General features: G+C 47.7%; 1 protein-coding gene across 5 annotated transcripts in view; it reads right to left on the minus strand.

Annotated features, from left to right (window-relative positions):
- DPP6 (dipeptidyl peptidase like 6) overlaps positions 1–17867 on the minus strand; it is a 953748-nt gene that overhangs the window by 197527 nt on the left and 738354 nt on the right. For all 5 annotated transcript variants that reach the window (XM_058723704.1, XM_058723702.1, XM_058723700.1 and 2 more), the window contains exon 6: positions 13201–13253. In XM_058723704.1, coding sequence (XP_058579687.1) covers positions 13201–13253 — 53 coding nt within the window. The remainder of the gene's footprint in view (positions 1–13200; positions 13254–17867) is intronic.

Consider the following 17867-nt stretch of genomic DNA (forward strand, 5'->3'; position numbering starts at 1 on the left):
ACTGACCTTTCTATTCACCCAGACTTTCTTCAGGAGGTTTCAATACATGCGGTCAGATTTCTTGCCTACAACATCATCCTGACTGAGTTCTCGGCCAGGTCAGGTTCCCCAGCCACATGATTTCAGATGAACACCTAGACTGTGCCCACAGGGACCCCGGCACTCAGAGCCACTGGATTTCAGTAACCCTGAAGGGGCAACCTTTCCCCCTTCATCTCGGGGTTCTTGCGGGGGCAATGGAGGATGGTTCCTTTTAAGCTCAACACCGGTAAGTATGAATTTTAATGCAAATATATTTGTGTAACCTCTGTCTTTCCCCAGTCGCATGATGATTCTGACAACCCTCCTGAGCAGCTACCTCTAGCTGTATTTTAGGAACAAGGAGAAGGAGGGCAGTTACACAGGACGGCGGGTTGGCAGGAAAGCCCAGGTCCTCGGCCTTCACCCCGGGTCCAGCAAGAGCACCTCCATCGAGGAGTGTGGCTCTCCACTTCCTCACGGGACAGAGACCCCCAGGGGGAGACTTTCTACCAAGGAGTGGCACCTCACTACTTCCAAACCACCAAGAGCCCCTCCTCCAGCTCTCTTGCCAGTTGACAGGCTATTCGATTTGCCAAGCCGGGATCGCGCAGGTTGACTGGAGCAAGGATCGCCGGGAGCTGTGGTCCTAAACAGGTGGTCTGAGACCACACAGGGTCCTCTAGGTATCTTCCCGCCTGGCCTCGCAGAATGGCTATATGTACTATATAATGCTGCATAATTTTATTTTGATAGGGGTCAATTATCTACTTCAGAGAGCTTTCATTCGTCCTATCCAAACGGGAAAACAGCACCAAGGTTAGCTATTGCTCTCTGATGTCGAACAGAACATAAGCAGTTGCAGTGTTTCATGACATTGCTGTTCATAGGACATGCACACGCACTCCCTGAGCAGTGGCACCGAGTGAAGTCACCAGCTTGGGCTTATCAGATAACACTGGTCGCTGGGTCATCCCCAATCTGACAGTTATTCAATACGGTCCTTACTACGAGCTTCCCATCACACTCCAAGGGAGCAAAAAGAACCTACATAAGATGAGCTCCGTGCCACTCAGTCCATAATTTGGCTGGAGTCTCGCTGGGTTGAAACGCAGGGGAAGGTGGTGTCACAAAGAGAACGCCACGCTTGGAGCCCTGACAACTGAGTTAAAACCACGCCGACCACTAGCTGTGAGGTCCTGAGCAAGTTGCTTCAATGGGGAGTCTCAGGGTTCTCCTCTCGGAAGTGGGGATATGACCGGCACCCCATCATCGTTGAGAGTACAAAACATGCTCTTGTAGGTCTCAGTGTCAAACGTGTAGCCAGCGGTCACTAAACACTTGTGTATGTGTTTGTATATGCATTCGTTCATTTATTCCCTCATTCATAAGCGCAATCAAGGAAAAGGGAGCAGAAAGAAATGTGGGCCGATGTGGGACTGTAAAGTCCTGCACAGAGTAAAGAAAGAAGCAGGCAGGTGACAGGAACCCAGAAAGCGCGATGAAGGTGTGACTTCTCCCTGGAGCAAAGGGCATGTCCTGGGAAGAATGGTGTGGAAGAAACGGACTGGGACAGAGTGGATGGAGCCCTGGAGGCTGATGGCGTCTGGACATCATGTAGTAGGTAAGCAGGGATTCCTGTGCTCTGGGACAGGAAGAGGAATGAAGAACAGGTAAGAGGGCTGCCCTCGTGGGCTGTATCAGAAGGAGGCGGACGGGGGGCTGGGGGGTGATGCCCGTCTGGCTAAGGACACTCAGACGCTGCCCAGGGGAGCGGGCTGGGTCCCCAGCAGGACGCTCACAGATAGCTTCTGTTCTGGGTGAGAAACCCCAGTTCTGATACCAACGACCATTGAATGCATGGCTTGCATCAGCCCTGGATGTGGATTTTTTCCTCTCCTTTTACAAATGGTACCTGGGGTGCCTGGGTGGCTCAGTCGGTTGGGCGTCCGACTTCGGCTCAGGTCATGATCTCGCGGTCTGTGGGTTCAAGCCCTGCGTCGGGGTCTGTGCTGACAGCTCAGAGCCTGAAGCCTGTTTCAGAATCTGTGTCTCCCTCTTTCTCTGACCCTCCCCTGTTCATGCTCTCTCTCTCTCTGTCTCAAAAATAAATAAATGTTGGGGCGCCTGGGTGGCTCAGTCGGTTAAGCAGCCGACTTCGGCTCAGGTCACGATCTCACGGTCCGTGAGTTCGAGCCCCGCGTCGGACTCTGTGCTGACAGCTCAGAGCCTGGAGCCTGTTTCGGATTCTGTGTCTCCCTCTCTCTGACCCTCCCCTGTTCATGCTCTGTCTCTCTCTGTCTCAAAAATAAATAAAAAAATGTTAAAAAAATTAAAAAAATATAAATAAATGTTAAAAAAAAAAAAAAGAAAGAAAGAAATGGTACCTTACACTCCATTTTGGCTAATTATGTTGGGAGCTTCGGCAAAGTGTGTGTTCGCCCTGCCCTGAAAGCCGCTCCAAGCATTTCAAAAAGTCAGTAGAAATTCACATTAGGGCCATGACGTGATGACTCTGGGTCAATTTGCTCAGAGATGTAAAAAACTTGACCTTCACATTAGTAATTGAGAGCGGGCTGTCCAAACTCCTGTGTTTATGAAAGAGGTTGACTCTCCAAGTGCTCCAACCTTCCCCTATAGTTTGGGCACCTGCATCCATCTTGCTGGATGCAGAAAACAGAGCTACAGGCTAGGGTTAAATTAAATTCTAGTCCAGGCAGGCAATAGCATCTGTTTTGCAAGGCTTCTTCTTAATCTGGGCATTTGGCCCATGGCACCATGTCGACCTTGCTCCTGTGAGCCTGCCAGCTGAGCTGAATCCTGAGCTGAGTCAGATACATGCTCTGGGTTGGGGGCACCTTGCATACCAATCACCCCCCAGGGCAGGCCAGCACTGCCTGCCTGTCTTTTTTGCAGTATTATAGTCAAGATGTAATAAAAGAATGGACAAGAAGGTCTGAAAAAGCCTACAGTGCCCTCTCAGCAGAATGGCCTTTACTGGTGCTGGATGGGAGCCCTGGTGTCAGAAAACAGGTCCCCAACACAGTCACCAGGCTGTCCAGGTGTTAAGGGTCCTATACACTGCTTTTCAGCTGTGAAGCAACAGGCCCACCCAGGACAAGACCAAATCACCAGGACAGCTTTGGATCTCATCCTTCCTTGGTCCTTCCTCTAAGAAGGGTGGTTCTTGAAAAGAAATCCTTTCCCGGAAATCTGTCCAGGAAGTGAGGGATCCCAAGGGCCTGGAACTTTCCCAATGGCTCCTGAGGTTTACGCCCAGGGGCTTATGCACATAACAGCCTCTTCATGAGGGTCTGCTCTGCCTCCCACCTCTGACCTCCTACGGTGCCCACCACACACTTCCCCATGGACCTGTCATTCGTAGAGTGCTCCAAAGACAGCAGTTGTGGGGACGAGAAATGTGCAGTCAGGTTGGACAGCCAACCCTGCAGTGCCCGCATCAGGGCAGGGAGAGCTCGGGGACAGGAGCCTATGTAGGCACATCTGGCCAGTCACGTGCAAGGATGGGGTGAAGGACAGGTAATGAACCTAAAAAGGGAGGGTCTAAACCGCACAGCCACTGTGGATAATAATTCAGCGATTTTTTTTATTGAGTTAAACATACATTTACTGTGCAAATCAGCAATTCTCCTTCTAGGTATTTACTCAGGAGAAATGAAAACCTACCTCCATATGCTATTCTGTATGCAAAAATTCACAGCAGCTTTATCCAAAAAAGCCCCAGGCTGGAAACAACTGAAATGTCAAATGGTGAACATGTAAACAAATTACGGTGTATCCATACAATGGGCCAGGTCTCAGCAATAAAAAGTATGAAATGCAGACACAGGCAATAATGTGGGGGAACTTTGACGGTAGTCATGCTAACAAAGAAGCCAGCCACACAGACGATGTGAGTATGACTCCACTTGCAAGACATTCTAGAAAAGGCAAGACCACGGGGATGGACCCCATGTCACTGGCTGTCGGGGACAACCACAGCGGGTGAAAGTGGTGCACGATGGGATTCTTTCTGTCTTGGTGTTGAGATGCTCCTCTGATGGCACCATTAGTCAAAACTTCCTGAAAACTTACAATTAAAACCGTGTGTTTTATGTTTTTTTAATTTTCAAATGTTTTTATTTAATTTTTGAAAGAGAGACAGAGCACGAGCGGGGAAGGGCAGAGAGAGAGGGAGACACAGAATCTGAAGCAGGCTCCCCAGGCTCCGAGCTGTCAGCACAGAGCCTGACGCGGGGCTCGAACTCACAAACCGTGAGATCATGACCTGAGCCGAAGTTGGACGCTTAACTGACTGAGCCACTCAGGTGCCCCCCCAAACCATGAGTTTTATTATAGGTCAGTTATGCTGCAACGAGCCTGCGATTATACACATGTGACCGCCGCATGCCCGTCTTTCACAAGCCTGTCCACCCCCATCGTCCCCTCCTGCCATCCACTAGAGCCGCTTTCCTGGTCAAGGGTGCTGTGAAGTTCAACCTGAGTCAATGTCACCAAGGTAAACAGTTGGGGGCTCAGTGTCCAGCCCTCTGTAGGCATAGTCTGGAGCACAGAGATGCAGAAAGGTGACATAAAAACAATACAAAATCAACGAGGCAGCAAGGGGTATGCATGGCCTTTCCATCATCTGCCCCGAGGCTAGCACGGTTTTGGCACATGCTGGCTGCTCCATTACGTCCGCAGCAGGAATGAAGGCACGGTACACGCTACAAGCACCTGGCAGGTCCAGCCGTCCAGGGGTGTCTGCTCGGTGCCCGGCACTTCTCTTCAGGAAAAGGTCCGTGAGCAGGAAGAGGGCTGACCCCGGGGATGTGGACAGCTCCTCAGGTGACCGACCCTCACGCCCGACGGAAAGGGCTCAGCAGGCAAGCCTCTAATTTCACGTGACTTGGACCCCGGGGAGTGTGCACAGCACAGACAAAAATGCATGAATCCGAATGGGTGGCTCACTGCTGATCCCTCTCGGTGGAGCCCATGGCAAGCTCCCGCACTGGCAGGACATGGGGCACACAGAAGCACCAGGGACCGTGCCGCTGGCTGGGGATGAACCCAGGCGACCAACAGCAGGCCCTGTGTCACCTCTGTGGTTTGGACCTCCATACTAAGGAGCCTCTCTTGAATATCACTAAACAAATCGCCCCCATCACCATTAATCTGAGGCCGGCTGTGCTCTCTGAGCTTGTCAAGAGGACAAGGAAATGAACGTTTCAAGGGAAACTTCAGTCACTTGTTTCAGCTCCAGCTACCTTTAGTGATGACAGCAAGTGATGCCGGGGCAGGCCTGGCTGATCCCAGAGCCGGGCCCCGTCGTCAGAGACTTATTTGCTTGACGGGGGTGGGGCCCGGCACGCATCTTCTTCCGAGTCAACACTGCTCAATCACTGAATTCATTTCCTCCCACCGTCGGCCAGCATCGAAGGAATGCCTCCCACGACGGGAACAACTCAAGCGACACGAACATGCAGCTTAGAATCAGCAAGGTCACAAGTGTGTTTTTCCCTCTTCATGTGGGCTTGTGGCGACAAATGATTTGGTGGGAAAGAGTGGTTGAAACCACCTCCTTCTGCCTGTGACTGACGGCTTTTCTCTGCCAACTGGCCCAGCCCTGGTGTATGAGACCTCTGGCACCGGGGAGAGTAAGGTGTGCGGGGCGCCCCCTTCTGCACAGCCATGCTGTCCTGGGGCACCAGCCCCCGTGGGTGCAGACACAGTCAAGCCCCTGCCAGAGAAACCCTTCTCTCTGAGGCCTTAGGGTGAGGGTGAGGAGTGTCAGGCAATGAATGCATATCGAAAACATTTCTGAATATTCCACTCAGAAAAAACACATATTTACAACAAGGTGAGTAGCAGTTTAATACCAGGATAAACTGTGGTGGGAACTGGGAACTGTGGTGGGAACTCGGGGGTTCGGGCAGTTGGCGGAGGACTCTTGGAGGAGGGGGTGTGGGCACTGGGGCATGAAGGGTCAGAGGCTGGGGGTGCAGCCACACAGGGAGCAGGAAGTCTGGAGCACGTGTGCAGGTGAGGACCTCCAGGAGCACGCCGTCTGGGGGCAGTGCTTGGACACGCCACTGATGTGACCACTCACGGGAGCATGGCACGTGTCTTCCTCCTCCCTCACTGCAGGGCAGACACATCGATGTCTGCACACTTTCCCACAGAGCCTGGGCATAGCCCTCGACTACTCAGCTCTACCCTCAGAGCTCTAGTAAGCCATTACAATTGATCCGAGTTGACATTGAGGATGACATTTATTTTGTGCCCAAATGCAGGAGGGTTAATTAGACTTGGCCATATCACGGAAGATCTTGGTTCCTCCATGAATAGAGCGTGTAGTGCTTTCCACACACCAAAGCAGGCATTTAAACGCCCACCTCATTATTCTAGTGTTTCCTATAACCTTTACATGAACCCTATGAGTCAGGCATTTTATTTCCATTATACATATGGAGTAATTGTGCCTGGAGAAGCAAAGTAACTCTTCCCTGATTACACAGGTAAAGAGGCAGCCTGGGGATTTATTCCCAGATCTCTTTGACTCTAAAGTCATGTTCCCTTGAAAATGCTTGCTAAGAGTTTGTATTCTGGAGGGAGGAAGGCGGTGTGTGTGTATGTGTGGTGGGGGGGAGGCAAGAGAGCAAGGGAGAAGGGGGCGAAGGACCCAGACCAAGTGCTAGTGTAGACCTTTAGGCTGTCCACAGTTCTGAATATTAGTGCAGACCTCTGAGCTGTCCACGGTCCTGAATGTTAGTGTAGACCTCTGAGCTGTCCACGGTTCTGAAAATATGTGAAAGCCAGTAACGGTGTGGGGGGGGGGGGGGCAGAGAGATCTCCCCACCCCATGCCATGATAGAGACAAGCAAAGTGGTATTTTAAGGACATCACTTTCTTCTACCTTTTGGCTTCACACTTGTACATTATACGAACAATCGTATTCATGTAATTCCTGGCAGCTGTGAGGGTAGAGCCAGAGTGTGTCTGCCTGGAAGGGCCAGCGGCAGGGCCCCTGGGGATCCATGAGAAAAAGCCAGGAAGGAAAGGTGGTGAGCCACCGAGGCACTGACATGTGCTGAGAATTCTCATCACTGCCCTTGTGAACTCACTACCTTGAATCTTCTCATGCACCAGGCTCAGCTCACAGCGGGACACAGGCTGCTGAAGATTTAATTAGAGGGACATGGAATAAACACTTGAAATATGTCTTCATTTTCCAGGAGAACACCGGCCACCCATAATCACTAGGAGCGTGGTTTCTCCACCCACTGAGCTCTGCCACATTCCAAGCCTTCGTTACTCCCCCTAGCCAGTCTCCTGATGGAGTCCACGCCCCAGATCTCCTCTCCCTTCAGTCTTCTCCACACATGCACGAAACTCACCCAAGCCTGCTGTTTTCAGCACATCTGCTCTACGTAATCCCTATGTTCTTACTATGAAGACCCATCACACTAGGGTGGCATTAGGTTCCTTACACCTCAGTGCTATCCTAACACCCACCCAACCCTAACTCTACCCATGCAGAACCTGTGTGAACATGGCCTGGGCCGGCACCCCATGAATTCCAGAAGATGCTGGCTCAGTGCAAAAGTCAAGTCTGTTTAATGACCGACCAAACCTGGAATATCTCCTCTGTCTCCGGCTACTGAAAACAACAACTCACTCAGCTGTAAGGCTCAGCATAATCCTGATGCCCACAGCTTTCTCTTCTTCCGTGCTCAGTGTTTAAAATACTCCTTTGGGCCACTTAATTACATACTGTTACAAAGTCTATATCTTTTCTTTTCAACAGGATTTTGAACTTCTTAAGGATATCAACCATGCTTTCATTACTCAACAGAGCGTCTTAATAAATACTTGCTGACTGGGGTGCCTGGGTGGCTCTGTCGGTTGAGCGTCTGACTTCAGCTCAGGTCACGATCTCACGGTTTGTGGGTTCAAGCCCCAGGATGGGCTCTATGCTGACAGCTCGGAGCCTGGAGCCTGCTTCGGATTCTGTGTCTCCCTCTCTCTCTGCCCCTCTCCTGCTCACACTCTGTCTCTCTCTCAAAATAAATAAACATTAAAACATTAAAAAAATAAATACTGACTTATATCATCTTGTTTGTTTCCACTGGAGGCAAAACCTGAATGCCTTACAAATTAATTGTGACAGGTCAGATTTAGATGTTATGGAAAAGAATTTACTGAGCATGGAGAATTATAGATAGCTGAGGCTACAAACATCTCCTTTAAGAGAGAAATTATAATTACCTGAGTGTCACAGAATAAGCCTTAGCTTTGAACAATTATTGAAGGGAATTTTATTCTTTTTTAAAAATGTTTATTTATTTATTTTGAGAGAGAGCAAGAGAGATAACAAGTGGGGAAGGGGCAGAGAGAGAGAATCCCAAACAGGCTATGCACTGTCAGTGCAGAGCCCGACATGGGGCTTGAACTCACGAACCGTGAGGTCCTGACCTGAGCCGAAGTCAAGAGTTGGACACTTGACTAACTGAACCACCAGCTGCCCCAAAGGGAATCTTACCCTTATACGGGTGTATCATTCCTCCCCTTATAACAGAAAGGATTTCAGCTGGCCAGAAAGTAAAGTGTAATAATATTTAATCACAAGACTACAAATATATATAGGTGCGTGCTACAATATTAAGAAATCACATTCCCAAATGTTCACCGGAAGCAAAATTCTCTACTGTGCATTTTGGATATATCGCTCCACTTAATTGTTACAATGTGTCTATGAGAGGAACACTATTATATCATCTTTTTAAAAATATGGAAACAGATCTGTAGAAGTATGACAACGATCAAGGTCAGTGGTGGATTGAGGATTCGGATTCACACCCTTGGGACCACAGAGCTGAAGTTAATTCCCACATCATGCTGTGGGCAACATACACTGTGTGTAGGTTTTCATCCCAGATGTCCAGTTACTAAATAAATGCAATGCCTTCTGTATCCCAGCCCATGAAGTTAGAGAGTAAGTCTGGGCAGAAAGACCTACATCTCAGTTTACAGTTTTCAGATACAGAATGTGACTTCACAGGTCAATTAGAATTCCAAAGGAGTGCAATTTTTGTATACTTATGTTTGGTGCCTGAAAAATACCAGTCAACGAGCTAACTTAGGGCAACAAAATCCACAGAAGATGGCCTGGCATGTAAACAAAGCTACGTTCACATATTTCTTGGTGTCTGTTCTATCATTACTTTGTTTGCCAGACCCCAAATGCCAAGGCTACCCAATTAAGAGATATGCCGAATTTTTCTTAAAACTGATTTAGGTTATAAAGGGGATACTTTTCACTAGCCCATATGATTTTCAGGATGATGCTAGTAAATATAAGAAATTGTAGTCATACAGAAATAAATTCTTTCTTTTACAAAAGCCCTCAAGCCAAAGAAAAAAACTAATTCAAGAAAAAAGTCATATCAGGAAAATGTCAAGAAGCAGCCAAGTCTACAAAAATAAATACTTCTATGAAAACACATGATGGATCCTTAATAGAGAACATTGTGCCAGGGCGATAATCTCTATTACAGAAGATTGTTTTATTTTGCTGACTTTCTGATACACGAACTTAGTGAAACATTTTATGTTAAGAATGACTAGCTTTAAATCTGGGTTAACAAACAAATTTATGTAAAAGATACCTGTTTAAGAATATGGTTTTTTTTTTTTCAACGTTTTTTATTTATTTTTGGGACAGAGAGAGACAGAGCATGAACGGGGGAGGGGCAGAGAGAGAGGGAGACACAGAATCGGAAACAGGCTCCAGGCTCCGAGCCATCAGCCCAGAGCCTGACGCGGGGCTCGAACTCACGGACCGCGAGATCGTGACCTGGCTGAAGTCGGACGCTTAACCGACTGCGCCACCCAGGCGCCCCAAGAATATGTTTTTTGATCTATCCGTAGATAGGTCCATAGGGTGTGGAAGATGAACAGATTTTCCCTTAGGTTTTAGATCTTTGAGTAGATGAAAATACTGCTGCCCCGGGATTCTCGCTGCAGCTCTAGCCAGTATGTGCAAAGGACCGGACCCAGCTCCCGCTACAGACAGAGGTTCGAACTGTGATGGGGGATGCGGGCGCACGGGACAGGGAGGGCCTCTTTCTGGCTTGTGAGTGACACAGAAAAACAAGTAGACCCTCCCCTAATTCTTCTGCCTCTGGCAAAAAGGAAGGAAACCACAATTCAGAAGGCATTGAAAAATTAATTCGACCCTTCTCTGTGACTGGTTGGCCAGCCTGAAGCCAGGAGAAAATTCAAGTTACAAATGACAGGTAATCCCATCCTGCAGACTGCATGGCCTCCGGCTTCCAGTGAAGTGTTTAGAGGAGAAGCAGAGAGAGAGAAGTGAGAATTTGTGGCAAAGTACAGATCTGTGTCTTCAGAAGCACCAAGGAAAAGCTCCTTGTTTTTGTGCATGATGAGTAATGCAAATCTAAATAATTTAATACAAGCTTATTTTTGTTTTATTAAACATTTTTTAATGTTTATTTTTGAGAGAGAGAGAGAGAGAGAGCGTGCAAGTGGGGGAGGGGTGGGGTGGGATATGCAGAATCTGAAGCAGGCTCCAGGCTCTGAGCTGGAAGCACAAAGCCCGACTCGGGGCTCCAACCCACAAACTGCGAGATCATGACCTGAGCCCAAGTCAGACGCTCAACCGACTGAGTCACCCAGATGCCTGCTTATTTTTGTTTTAAAACCATAATTGTGCTTTCTTTTCTACCCCAAACCCACCTACGGTACAAGCCTTGGAAGGCGGGCTGTATCTTTTCCTGCCACCCAGTGGCCTGGTCGCCTGCACAGGCAGTGGACTTGAGGCATCGCTAAGGTTGCAAAGACTTGAGGCCTGAGGGCTCATCCGGTTCAGAAATCCACTGTCTCACTAATACAAATGAGGTGTCAACACTATTTAGAATTAATTAATTGATTCATTTTCCACAAATGATCTTATGACAAAGAGGAAGAGGTGGGCGGGCAAACAATGCGAGGTTTGGAGATGCTGCAGTTCATCTGGGTGATGGGCTGGGCCACCGACTTCCTCATCCACCAGGGTTCTCTTCCAGTAAATGTAACAAGGAATCGGCTACATCTACCAATCATACAGAGGTGCTTAGGGAAAATAAACTAGCACCACTAAAGATCCAATATTTGCAGCTGTAATATAACTCAAGGGGGTTGTCTTGATGGCTTGGGGTCTGGAGTCAGCCAGGCTGGTACTGGATCCCAGCTCAACTGTACGTGAGCTAGGAGATGCTGGGAAGTTACTTGATGTCCCAGGTCTCACTGTAAGTGGGGGTAAGAATGCTTTTCTTGGGGCTCCTGGGTGGCTCTGTAGGTTGATGTCTGACTGTTGCTTTGAGTTTTGGTCATGATCCCAGGGTCATGGGATCAAGCCCCACATTGGGCTCTGTACTGGGTGGGGAGCCTACTTGGGATTCTCTCTCTCTCTCTCTCTCTCTCTCTCTCTGCCCTTTTCTCTCCTCTCTCTCTCAAAAAAAGTGCTTTTCTTGCAGGCTGTTTTTCTAGAGTAAAGGTGCACAGAAGTCAATCTATAAATGACAGCAATTATTATTACTGGGATTATTTTTAAAATATTGAAGGCAGTACATTATGTATTGACAATCTCTACGGGGGGTATCATCATCATCAACATGAAACAAAGTCACCAACATGAAACAAAGTCATCAACACAGACTATCTCCTCCTCTGGTTTGTCGCTGGTCTGGCAGAACCTTGTACAGACTCCAAATCTACTTCTAAATTCTGACCGATGCAGTAAAGTATTAACACAAAGTGTTAAGCATAAAATGCTTTTCGAGTTTTGAGTCTTACAAATTTATATAAGATGGAATGAAATATTCATCATCTATAATACATTCTATCGTCCTACAAGGGGTACATAAATCTCATGGCATAATTACACCCTTGACTACTGTGACCTTTGAAGATGCACATCTGCTTGGAAAAATGATAGAATAATTCCTCCTCAGTGGAAAACATCCGACTTTATCTTTAAAATAGGCTTTAAAGGAAAAATTCCTACAGACACTTAATTTTTACCACAGTGGTTCGCCTTCAGTTTCTTTGAGCTTGATTTGTCTAACAGCCCACCAGAAACTATGAATCTCACGTTGCCTCGGATCTACACACAACTGTCATTTGTCTGAAGTCCAAATGAAATTATTTTCTCCATGTTTGTTTTCCAAGGAGATGCCCACATTCTACAGAAATGGAGTAGAAAGCAGATTGGAAACATTCATGCTGTTGATTGATGCTCTCTTATGAAACTTTTCAGCAATTCCTGTGTGCTCAAGTCAGGAAAATTAGGATGCCTCCCCTACATATTCAGAGGCAATGCACGCAACATGGGCAGCAGCACAGTTCAATTTCTTTGAACACTTCCTGAGCCCCTCCCCTTTCCCAAGCACAGCAAGAGGAGCCCCGGAGGAGTGAAGGAGAGGCTGAGGCAGGGAACAAGAGTCTGGGGGCAGGGGAGGTGACGACACAGGAGGACGGAGGAAGGGAGAGAAATAAAAAGGCATCCTTGCCTCTTCTTGCTAGCTCTGGAGCTGTTTCGTCATGTGTCTGACTCAACAAATGGCTTCGGCAGACTTTAACCAGTGTCCTTCCTGCCTTTGGACTCTGGAGACAAGCTCCCGATAGGGCACCCCTGTGTTGTGCGTGGGTATCAGGCATGTGCTCATGTCCCTCCTTCCCACGCACACTTCTGGGTCACAAATCATGCATTTTCAAGAGACCAGGTAAGTTTAGGGGTGCCCCTCTATTTTGGATATAACCGGAACTCTTGTGGGAGTCCGAGGGCCATCCACTGTGCCTGGGAGGTTGCAAGGCACAGGGGAAAGTCCGCCCTGCACGACCTTGACACGGACCTCGGGAACCAGAGCAGGAGACAGGTGGAGTTGTCCTACGATGGGGGCTTTACAAACGGCAAGTAACTGGACTCATGTCACCCCTGAGACCCTTGATGTAGTTAGCCAGGGAGGAGCCACAGAGGCCACACATCAGGATGCTGCACTGTCAAAACCGAGCTGTCCCATCACCTGCCCTTAATTCCATGAATGAAGCTACTATTCAGTGTTCTATGCCTTCTTTGTTCTGAATATTTCTCATTAAAAGAAAATGAAAGAACAATCTTACCCATGAGGAATTTTGCTCAGGACATAGTATCCAGTGTAGGAGTGTTGGTATATCTGAAACAGACAAGACAGAAAAAAAAAAAAAAAAGAAAACAAAGCAAGCATTGAGACAAAGGCTGTGACTGTGATATTTTTCAGATCACTGTGAATCCCAAAAAACATTAGGGGGACGAAAAGGAGTTAATCAGGAGACCCGGAGGCAACATCGTTAATTTACTTAGGAAGTTAATTTGCACATTCTGTTTATTTCACTTTTGTCATTTGCACATTGTTTACAGGGCAGCCAGAGGCTCGATATTATCCCCATAATCAGCTGGTTTTTGTGATTAAATCAGGGGCACAGATTTCCAGCTCATCTACGTGCAGTACAGCGTGAATGAGGTCACCAGAGGCAGTCAGTCAGCTGGACCCAACGGGACCGTGAGACCCTTGTAGCATGGGACTTCCCTGTAAATGACGGCACATTCCATTGTGTATCCTCAGTGAATACAGACGCCAACACAGGCTTCACTGGGCAGCCCCCTGTCCTGCTGTAGAATGTGATGTGCACCTTTCAGCTTCGGACAGGGGTCAGCAAATGAAGAACTCAATGCAAGAGGGAGCATGGCTTTTAAAACTAAGGCAACAAGCAAAACTCTGTCTCCAAAGTCCTATAGGCCCCAACCTGGAGCCTCTCTTAAACTCTTGAGCCAGGAGAGGATTTCCTGACCCATAAATGCAATGAAAGGAATGCAAGGAATGACCAAGAGAAGGGACAACACACAATGCAGGAAGTCTCGGCATTCACCTCCTGCTTTCTGGACAGAGAGCCTCCCCAGTGTTGGGATATGATGGGTTACCCTGCAGGGCTGAAGCAAGGAGGTACTGTAGTCCCTTTCTTCTACCTGTGTACTTTCTGAGAGTCAACACTCTGTGTGGGTAAACGTTCAGCGACCAGCATTTAAAACCACTTCCTAGGGGCGCTGGGCTGGCTCGGTCAGAGGGGCGTGCGACTCTTGATCTTGGGGTTGTGAGTTTGAGCCCCACGTGGGGAGTAGAGATCACTTAAATAAACAAAGTGTAAAAAGAAAAAAGAAACCACTTTTTTTTAATGTTTATTTTCGAGACAGGGAGAGAGAGTGTGAGTGGTAGAGGGGCAGAGAGAGAGGGAGACACAGAATTGGAAGCAGGTTCCAGGCTCCGAGCTGTCAGCACAGAGCCCGATGCAGGGCTTGAACCCATGAACTGTGAGATCATGACCTGAGCTGAAGTCAGACGCTCAACTGACTGAGCCCCCAGGTGCCCCACAAACCACCTTTCTAAAGATAATCGGTGAGAAATGTGCAGGCCAAGGAAGACAGATCCATCATGAAGCACATAGAGTAGAGGAATATATTGGGGTGCTGAGGACAGAGTGAGCCTGCCAAAGAGAACAGGCAGGACTGTGCTAAGCTCACCAACCCCCTGCCTTGTTGGGGCCCCCAGATTAACTTCCAGACAATCATGGTGGATTGCAGTTGCTTGGAGAAAAGGAATCCAGATACAAAAGTAAACAACAGCCTTCAAGCCCAGAAGATCTTTTGCTTCTGAAGATCCCAAGGCTCTGGCACCAGAATGATGGGATGTGGGGTGGCCTGCTGGGGACAGTGGGTGGCATATGACTGGGAAACGTGTCCAAATACTGCTTTGGTTATGAATAAATAGCCAGCAGGCATACAACTGTGCAGGAGAACTTCACAGACCTGCAGGGCGACTGATAAGGAGCAAAGGAACCCAGCTCTGCTATTTCTGAAGTGACGCTGCTTCCCCAGGAGAGAAGGGAGGGCCGTGTCCCAAGGAGATCACTGCCCAGACAGCGCCCACCAAAGGACCCTGTGCTTTGACTACACTGCCTCTGAGCTGGATGAGCTTCCTCAGATGCAAGAACAGAAGCTCAACAGACACAATGCAATTCTCTGCAGTCATGGCACATGGGCCCTGTGCTACACGGCACTCCTAAACTCCGGAGGCACCTGCTCATTCTGTTTAATCTCACTCTATTGTCATGGTGACCCCAGGCAGGCAAAAGGTAACCTTTGTTTGCTAAGATAGGAAAGTGAGGTAGGCAAGGGCAGGGGAGAGAGGAAAAGGAGGGGGAGGGGAGGAGTGGAGGCAATAAGGAGGAGGAGGGGGAAGGAGGGGTGGGGCCTAATTCTGGGAGTCTATCATATAGAAGGCAGCAGAAATGATGGTATGAGACTTCAGAGACCAGGCTGTCAAAGGAATCCTGGCTTCCTGCTGACTCTCTTTCAGGTCATTGCTCTGGGGGAAGACAGCACCATGCCGTTAAGAACCTTAAGCAGCCCTAGGGAGAGGTCACGTGGTGAGCAACCAAGGTTCCTCTCCAACAGATCACCAACAGCCAACGAGGAGCTGGGGAGTCTTGCCAACAGACACATGAGGGAGCTTGGACATGCAGTCTTCATCCCCAGTCTAGCCTTCAGATGATGCCGCCCCGGCTGACACTCATGACAGACCATGACCCAGAACCACTCAGAAGAGAAGGTCTTGGATTCCTGACCCACAGTAACTTCAAGATAATAAATGTTGGTTGTCTTAAGCTGCTCAGCTCTTATACAGCCATACAGAAGTGACAGATCTAGTTTAAATCCAGAGGAAAAAGGGTAACTATTCCATCAGATAGGTACAGACTTCTAAGTTACCGGATTCCCTCCTATAAACCTCCAGCAACTTTTAAAACAAACAGAAAAACAAATCCCTTATCAAATCAGTTTCAGTACAGAAGTGAGGGGCTGGGTAAGACCACTCGTAGACCAAACACTTGAAGGACGTCTTTGACATTACTGTACAGGGCAGCCCAAAGTGTCAGAAGTGATGATGAGGGTGAGGCTGAGGAAGTGGAAGGTGAGTGGCTAGTGTTCATGGAGCATGTCCTACCCATCAGGCGGTGTGCCAGCCCCTCGGAATACTGAAGTCACTCAATTTCTGTGAATAGACATTAGCACCCTATCCTGAAGACAGGAAAATCGAATCTTAAAGAATTCAAATCAAGCTCAAGCAAGGTGTGAGCTGAGGTCTGTCTCTCTCTGATCACTGTGTTGGAAACTGTCTGAACAAAGGGCATATCTCTTAACTCTCAAGTTACAAGTCCAAGTTGATGGCTGTCAACTGAAGAATCCAGGATCCCAACTGATACAACGACCATGCAAAACTTCATGGTTGAAGGACTTCCTTTTTTAAAAAAATGTTTATTTTTGAGAGAGAGAGAGAGAGAGAGAGAGAGAGAGAGAGAGAGAATGCCAGCAGAGGAGGGGCAGAGAGAGAGGGAGACAGAGGATCTGAAGCAGGTTCTGTGCTGATGTGGGGCTCGAACCCACAAACAGCGAGATCATAACATTAATCAGGGTCGGACTGTGACTGACTTAACTGACTGAGCCACCCAGCAGCCCCAGGACTATTTCTTTAATCCATCTGGACACGGTGATTTCCATTCACTCCCCGGTTATGCCATTCTCACAATAACACCCAAAGTTGGTCTTCACAAGCCTCTTTAAACACGCCTCTGCCTCTGAAATTCAGCCCTGGGAGTATCTTCTGACTGGGACCAATGAGAAAAAAGGAGACTGAACTGAAATAACCTCATAAGGGCAATGGTAAGAAGAAAATGAGAGAATTGCCCATTCTCAATTCTATGCCTGTACTGTTGGGTTAAAAGAAAAAAAAGCATGTGTGGTTAGAAAATGTAGTAAAATATCTGGGATACCGAATCACTAATTAGAAGGACGGAAACAAAAATAGGAGTGTTTGGATGGCTCAGTCAGTTAAGCATCTGACTCTCGATTTCACCTCAGGTAATGATCTCACAGTCTGTGAGTTCGAGCCCTGTGTCTGGCTCTGTGCCGATGGCATGGGGACTGCTTGGAATTCTCTCCCTCCTTCTCTCTGCCTCTCCCCTGCTCATGCTCTCATGCTCTCATTCTCTCTAAAAATAAATAGATAAAAGCAATTTTTTAAAAGAAAGGCTCTAATTTAAAAAAAATTGGAGAGGATGTAGGAGAGACAGGTAAAATCTGGATGTGCCAAGCATGCATGTGAAAGAAGCTGTCTGGGGTGAACGTTAGCACAAGTGGGACCCTTAGGAAAGAAAGTGCACTTAGGATTGAAGAGCTGCTCTTACAAAAGGATGGATGAGGGAGGGCCATGTCACAACCTTCTAAGATGGAACAATCAAATATCACTCTCTTCCACAAAGTGTTCTCTCAGCCCAGAGCCGAGAGAACCACGGGCACAAAAGAAAACTACTCTTTAAAGAGCAAATGCCTGATCTTGAAAGGAATAAAAAAAAAAAGCGACATGTCACTGGAAGAATTTGTTCCTTAGAAAGTCTTTCTTTTTCTTTTTTTTCCTGCTCTCTCTGTTGTGTTTATGTTTCTTTCTTTAAAATAGACTCTTAATACTTCTGATCATGGAAAAAAGTACAGGGCTGGAAGTTGGTAAGAACACATCTGGTTATTTTTCTAAGAGCGCACTTTTGGGAGTTCATGGATTTGAGTTATTTTGGTTTCTTCCCACACTATCAAATTCCCCGTGGAAAATGAATACATAAAAACCTGTTACCAAAAATGCGATTCACAAGATGGGAAAGCAATTTCAGCAAACTTTCTTTCTGATATATCATGAAAAATGGTT

This window comes from Neofelis nebulosa, chromosome 4 (assembly GCF_028018385.1).
Source record: "Neofelis nebulosa isolate mNeoNeb1 chromosome 4, mNeoNeb1.pri, whole genome shotgun sequence".
NCBI lineage: Eukaryota > Metazoa > Chordata > Mammalia > Carnivora > Felidae > Neofelis > Neofelis nebulosa.